General features: G+C 45.9%; 1 protein-coding gene across 1 annotated transcript; it reads left to right on the top strand.

Annotated features, from left to right (window-relative positions):
* The first annotated feature begins 4,831 nt into the window (after positions 1-4,831).
* Crh (corticotropin releasing hormone) lies at positions 4,832-6,963 on the top strand. Its single transcript, XM_028864643.2, has 2 exons — positions 4,832-5,188; positions 5,833-6,963. Exon 2 carries the CDS (start codon positions 5,847-5,849, stop codon positions 6,447-6,449), a length of 603 nt encoding a protein of 200 aa, XP_028720476.1. The 5' UTR covers positions 4,832-5,188; positions 5,833-5,846; the 3' UTR covers positions 6,450-6,963.

Below are 6,963 nucleotides of genomic sequence, written 5' to 3'. Positions count from 1 at the left end.
GTACTTAAGAAACTCATTAAGCAAAGGTACTGTGACAACTTCCATAAAAAAAAAATCATTTATTTTAGTATGCTCATGGAATAGGTGACTTAAACGATGAATATTGGTTGATTTTTTCAGTTCTGGAGGATGTGAAGTCCAAGACCAAGCGGATACAGTGTCTGCTGAGGACCCTCTTGCTTTCTGATTACAAGGGATGGGAGGGAAAGAGAGGCCATCATTCATGTCTCTGTTTTCAGAGCACCAGTCCCACTCAGGGTGTGTCTACATTCATATTCTAGTTATCTCACAAAGGTCCCACCTCCAAATCTTATCACAATGGGAATGAGACTTTGATGTAAGAATTCGGGGGGGGGTGAGGGGGCACAAAAATTTTCATTACATAGGGTAATTCTTCTTCAAAAGCTGAGCAGGACTTTTTACAGAAGAAACCTATCAAGTTATGTAATTATAGTTCTCCATTCAAATAAAAAAAAACAAAAACCATCTTTGCAGTTACTATTGTTTCTGGGAAGCTAAAAGCACCAAAGCCCACGGCAGAATTTTAGAGCTAAGAATTAAAGCACAAAGAAAACAAGTTGGGAAATTAGGTGCAACTCAAAGATGTCTCTGTATTTAACCTCATATGAATAACACCATTAAACTGACTGGCTTGTGGCCGTTAAGTCTTTTTCTATTATCCTAGGGATGTTATTGTTCAGATCACTCCTAAAATTTATTCAAAAAGGGAGAGCAAATGTGGCAAATCAGACAATCCTTACTCCAGACATGGGTTCCCACAACCCCGTTTCAAGTGTCCACTGGCTGTCAGAACTATAGGGCCCATGTGGCCTTTCTGCTAAATAGGATGCACACAGTCAATCTCCACAGGCAATACTCACCACGTGTGAGCTGTGCATTAAGTCTCAGACTGTGAAGGAGTGGGAGACAAGTTCAAGCTAAGAGTCAAAGGAGTGTGTATATGGAAACAACTGGAGCTTTCATGATGGAAGGTAAGATCCTATTTTCTACATATGGATCAAAGAAGCCTTGGAGAGGAAAAAAACAAAAAGCTTGTTCCAAAGTTCACAACAGCCACGAACCCAGATCTAGGGAAACGTCTTAGAAATCCCCAGATCCTGAATGTTGCTTGCCTCATTGTTTACTGCCGCCTGGGTAACCAAATTTACAGGAAATGAAGACAGTCTCTCACTGCGATCGGCTCTGTCTAGATTACTTCCTTGGAGAGCCAGGCCCAGAGATCTGCACCAAGGAAACCAACCCCTTCACCTGACCAAGAAAGTCACAAACAGGCTCGGTCACCCTAACAGTGGCAAATGAGGGTTCGGCTGTCTCCCGCTGTAAGCTGACCCTTTCAAGGGCAAGAAATTCTGACAGCCTAAAACTGTATGGGTCATCATACCCCAAGATGCTCTTCTAGAGCAAAATATGCCATTTTCCTCCCAGAAATGGTAAAAATAAGTAGCAGGTTTAACTGTTGGCTTAAATTGTAGGTGCCAAAGAGAGGAAATGCAGGCCGATTCCAGACTGCTGCTAGGGTCACTCTGTTCCCAGGTAGCCTCACTCTAACAGGTGGGCAAGTCAGTCTAAAGATTCTGAAGACTTGGGATTTAGGACACTACAGAATAAAGATGTAAAAACACTAAAATTCTTCAGTAAATATATGTTCAAATCTGCTCTACCTCTGCCCTTCCCTTTTTGTAAAGCTGGTAACGTCCCTAGGAGCCTTATTGGAGAACTTTTTCCTTGGGGCTCAGTAATGTTTATGAATATAAATGTCTGCTCAGGATGCTCTGCTGGATTTCTTATTTGTGGCCAACTATTGTAAGGTGATTAGTTCCTACAAATCACCCCTCTTGACAGAAAGTTCACCACCCTCCATCCATTATCTGAGCCTCCAACAGAAACGTCAATGCATTACGGTGTAAATGGAAAGGTCAGTCATGTCTATCATGACCAGAGGACTGGGACTTGTCAGAGAAGCAGACCTGTCCCTGTCCTGACACCCTGGGTCATCTCCCTAGGGTCAGTTACTTCTTAGCTTCTGGAAAGTCAGAGGGTTAGGTGATAATGTCCTTGCTGTTCTCTGAGGACAGGAGATAAGGCATCCAGGAATGACTCCTGGAAACTGAAAGGAGGGCTAGTGGGAAATGAGATGAAGCCCTGTGTCCACATAAATCTGGACAGTATGGTTTGGGTGTCCACAGGTGGAGTGTTCTGGGTTCTCTGGATCCCCACTTTGCCTTCTGTAACTTCTATCACCCTTAAATACTTGACGGCAGCTTTGTAGGTGAGCAATCTTAATGAGCAGAAAGTATATGTCCCCCAATCCGTTTGCTACACTGCATTCAGAATGCATTTGTATTTATCGTCCGTGTCTCCGAGGCCCACTAAAATGACAGTACTATCCCAGAATGGCACAATAGAAGCATAATCCCTGGTAAAGAACCATGTATGTGTAGAAAGTTCGACATGCTTCTGAAATAAGATCAGGAAAAAATGAAGTAATGTCCGAGGAAGCAAAATGAAGAAACAGATGTGAAGTGTTGCTCAGGGGTGGGAGGTGAGCCCCAAGGAAAAGGGTCTGGCAGGCAGGCAAAAGTGAAGTCACTCTGGAAGTCCGCCGGCAGAGGGACAGAACCTAGAGCAGATAGCTGGAATTCTAGGTATGCAGGATTCAAGCTCTCTCATCCTCTGCGAAGGCAAGACATTCAGATGTCTGCCTGTTATGCCAAAAGCAAATAGGTAGGATTTTATAAAATCTATTGCTGGGGGCTGAGCTGTGTCTTCACATATTGAAATTCTAACCCCCAAAATCTTAGAATGAGCTGAATTTTAAGAAATGGCCTTTAAAGAGTTAATTCAGTAAAATTAGGTCAGAGAGAAATGTTTGTATCATATTTTTAAGTGGAAAGAGGAAAATTATAGAATATAGTTGTGCTATTTAGTTATTTTGGGATGGTGGACTTCTAGATGAACTTTCTGTCCTGAATTCATTCACTGGACTATGGAGTATCCACTTAGGTTATGGAGTGACCACTACATTCATTCAGAAGGCTAAGAAGTATATGCTGAATCCATTCAACAGGCTAGGGAGTGTCAGCTATATTTATTCAACCGGCTAGAGAGTGTCCACTGCATTCATTCAACAGGCTAGAGAATGTCCACTGCATTCATTCAACAGTCTACAGAGTGTCCAGTGCATTCATTCAACAGGCTAGAGAGTGTCCACTGCATTCATTCAACAGGCTAGGGAATGTCTACTGCATTCATTCAACAGGCTAGAGAGTGTCCACTGCATTCATTCAACAGGCTAGAGAGTGTTCACTACATTCATTCAACAGCTAGAGAATGTCCACTGCATTTGTGATGAATTTCAACTTCTAAAAAGCCCCAAGTAACAATAATGAAGGTTCTGGAGGCCTCCCTATCAAAGCAAACACAGCTTTTCTCCAAAGCACTATTTAATCATGATTTACTAACAACTTGCATATTCCCAGTTGACAGGATTCTCTCTCTGTTCTCTTCTATCAGAAGTAAATCCCACAGTGCATCACCCCAGCTATGAGCTGACTTCTCTGGACCTTCCTCTTGTTTCTAGATCAGCTGTCAATTAGTACAGGCCCCAAATAGGGGTTGAAATCTGCATTGCATTATCTGTCACATTAGTTACAGAGAAAATGGCAGAGATACCCAGAGACAAGGAACAGGGGATTTTGGATAAACAACAGTGGCAGTTATGTAGCAGCTGAACCGAATCACAGGCACCAGAGCTTGTAACAGCGTTTTGAATTGCAGGATCAAAGGTAACTGCTCCCCACTTAGGTAAACTATCCATTTAACTCAAACATTGAGAGTGGATTTGTAGACATGGTATTCTATTCTGTAATAGTGTCAGAGAGCAATTATTGATGACATTTGTGGTGCACATTTGAATTTGGAGAAAGAAACAGAAAAAAAAAGGAACTTGAGTGCCTTGCTATACATACTATCATGATTTCATAGGATGTGGAGGTGAAAGGAAAGATCTTTTTACAGACTCTGTAACTGATTTTATTTTTTCAGGCTCTCAACACAGGAGTTAGAATGGATGCCTCCCTCCTCGGGTGTGTAGTACAGACTCAGAATAGATTGTTTAATGCACACAGCTCTCCACGGTCTTCTTAGGGGAAGAGAAAAGTCCTGATTAACTTCTGATTCTGAGAGGAGATGCATAGGAGGCCTGAGATTGAATTGAACCTGAGGTCTTTGTTAGAATCTGTGTTTATGCCCTTCATTGTTGGAGTAGCTCTTTTCTTGTTAAGAAAAACATTGATCTGGGTTTCAAAAAAAAAAAAAAAAGTATTGGTCTTGTCTTCGGATCCATGATTCCTTTATCTGCTGTGGGGAGGACTAAGTGGATAAAAGCTAAAACCTGCTTGTCTCTGAACCAACCTCCCCTACCTAATTCTTCATTCTCCACCAGGCAGAAAGATGGTGGGGTCATAGTAAAGACGTATCTCAGATACCGAGCTATTTCTTGAGAAGACAACCTGACATAAAAGTTAGGTGTGGCAGGGAAGCACCAGGGGATGCCCAGATCTGCCCCTTAATTGTGGCTACACTATCAGCAGCACCGCACTGATGGACCTCTCTCCTTACCTCTTCTTCACTCCTCTCCCGATCTCTGTTTCTTTTCTGGTCCTTATCTGGCCTATCATAGTAAGAGGTCAGTATGTTTTCCACACTTGGATAATCTCATTCAAGAATTTTTGTCAATGGACAAGTCATAAGAAGCCCTTCCATTTTAGGGCTCGTTGACGTCACCAAAGAGGCGATAAATATCTGTTGATATAATTGGATGTGAGATTCAGTGTTGAAATAGCAGAACTCTGTCCCTCGCTCCTTGGCAGGGCCCTATGATTTATGCAGGAGCAGAGGCAGCACGCAATAGAGCTGTCAAGAGAGCGTCAGCTTATTAGGCAAATGCTGCGTGCTTTCTGAAGAGGGTCGACGTTATAAAATCTCACTCCAGGCTCTGGTGTGGAGAAACTCAGAGCCCAAGTACGTTGAGCGACTGAAGAGAAAGGGAAGAGGCAAAGGAAGGAGGAGAGAAAGGCGAAGAGGAAGAGATCCTGCAAGAGACATCCTGGGAGAGGTCCCTCTGCAGAGGCAGCGGCAGCAGGCTCACTTGCCAAGGGAGGAGAAGGTAGGCAGCGCCTAGACGGGCGCCACCAACTTTGTGCTGCCTGTGCGGGTGCCTGTGCCTGTGCGTGCATGTCTGTGTGTCCCCAACTGTGCCTTAAAATTCCAGCGGCAGCGGTGATGTGGCAAAAAAGCAAAGTTAGACGGCTGCTCATCTTTATCCACCCAATCTGCCACTTACCGCTCACAGTCTGTGTAAAGAATGGCTCCCCCATCGCGTCCCATGTCCATCCCGACCCCCAAGCAAAGGGAGCAAGGGCAAGGATGGAGACAGAGAGTAGTTCTCAATTTGGAAGAAAAGGCTGTCCGAAAGGGGGCGATCAGGGCGGGCGACAGCTTAAACCTGTGGCACTTCTTCGGGCTCAGGGAAGTCTGTCTTGAGAGTACGTTTGGGAGATCCTTAGGAAGAGGATTCAGGGGTTGTCCCTTCTAGGTCTCCAAAGACGAGTCACCTGCTGGCTAGCAGATGAGTCTTACGGGTGCTTGGCTTCAGCACCGCGGACAGTGCCAACCGTGCCCAGAGCCGGGCTTGTCTGTGGGTGTCAGATCGGAAGCTTGGGTGCACCTCCCAGCTGAGCTAAACTCTAACCAGTCCTCCCTCTCTTCCCCACCTTCTCTCTTCCGCTCTCCTCCACCTCTGTGCTGCAGCGAGCGCCCCTAACATGAGGCTGCGACTGCTGGTGTCCGCGGGCATCCTGCTGATGGCTCTGTCGCCCAGCCCTCCGTGCAGGGCCCAGCTGAGCAGGGGACCCGTCCCAGGCGCTCCGCGGTCCCCGCAGCCCCTGAATTTCCTGCAGCCAGAAGAGCCCCAGCAGCCTCAGCCGGTTCTGATCCGCATGGGAGAAGAATACTTCCTCCGCCTGGGGAACCTCCACAGGGGCCCCGCTGCTCGGCTGTCGCCCGACCCCTCGCCCCTCTCCGCGGGTCGCGACAGCCGCCCCTCGCAGGACCAGGCAGCCGCTAACTTTTTCCGCCTGTTGCTGCAGCAGCAGCAGCAGCAGCAGCAGCAGCAGCAGCAGCAGCAGCAGCAGCAGATGCCTCAGCGCTCGCTCGACAGCCGCGCGGGGCCGGCGGAGCGCGGCGCCGAGGACACCCTCGGCGACCACCAGGGGGCGCGGGAGAGGGTGAAGCGGGCCCAGGAGAGGCCCACCTCTCTGGATCTCACCTTCCACCTTCTGCGCGAAGTCTTCGACATGGTCAATGCAGATCGTTTAGTGAAGCAAGCTCACATCAACAGGAAACTGATGGAGATTGCTGGGAAATGAAATGGTGTGTTTGGCCAAGGCGATTCTGCATTTAGCGCAACAGTGAAAACAAAAAGTTTAACACAGTATTCTGTACCATATCGCAGCTCTGATATTGTTTATTTTTATAGAGCTTGAAGCATAGACTACGTACAGGGAGAGAGCCTATATAATTATTGTTTAATTAGCATGCACAAAGTGTATTTCTGTGCAGTAGCAAAGCAATGTGATTTGAATTGCCCGTGCTTAGTTTTCCGTGTGCAAATAAGTGTCTTTATAGCTGTATCTTAAAGAAAACGTGGACCCAAGGAAGAAGGTTTTTTGAGAAGCATATGGAAGTCACTGGTTGTTTTGGCGGGTCACAGCAGAAAAGAATTCATTCTCAAGGGGTGGCCAGGACGAGATGTGCAAGCTCTCCGAATCAACATTTTCTTGTAAACGTTTCAATAATAAAACATCTGTCCAATCCTTGGTCAATTTGGTTGTGTAAGAGAACGTTGAACATTTATATTTTTAATAAAATCTGCAAAGGTTA

Source organism: Peromyscus leucopus, chromosome 5 (genome assembly GCF_004664715.2).
Source record: "Peromyscus leucopus breed LL Stock chromosome 5, UCI_PerLeu_2.1, whole genome shotgun sequence".
In the NCBI taxonomy this organism is placed as follows: domain Eukaryota; kingdom Metazoa; phylum Chordata; class Mammalia; order Rodentia; family Cricetidae; genus Peromyscus; species Peromyscus leucopus.
The sequence above is the reverse complement of the archived record's forward strand: the minus strand, read 5'-3'. Positions and strand labels throughout refer to the sequence as shown.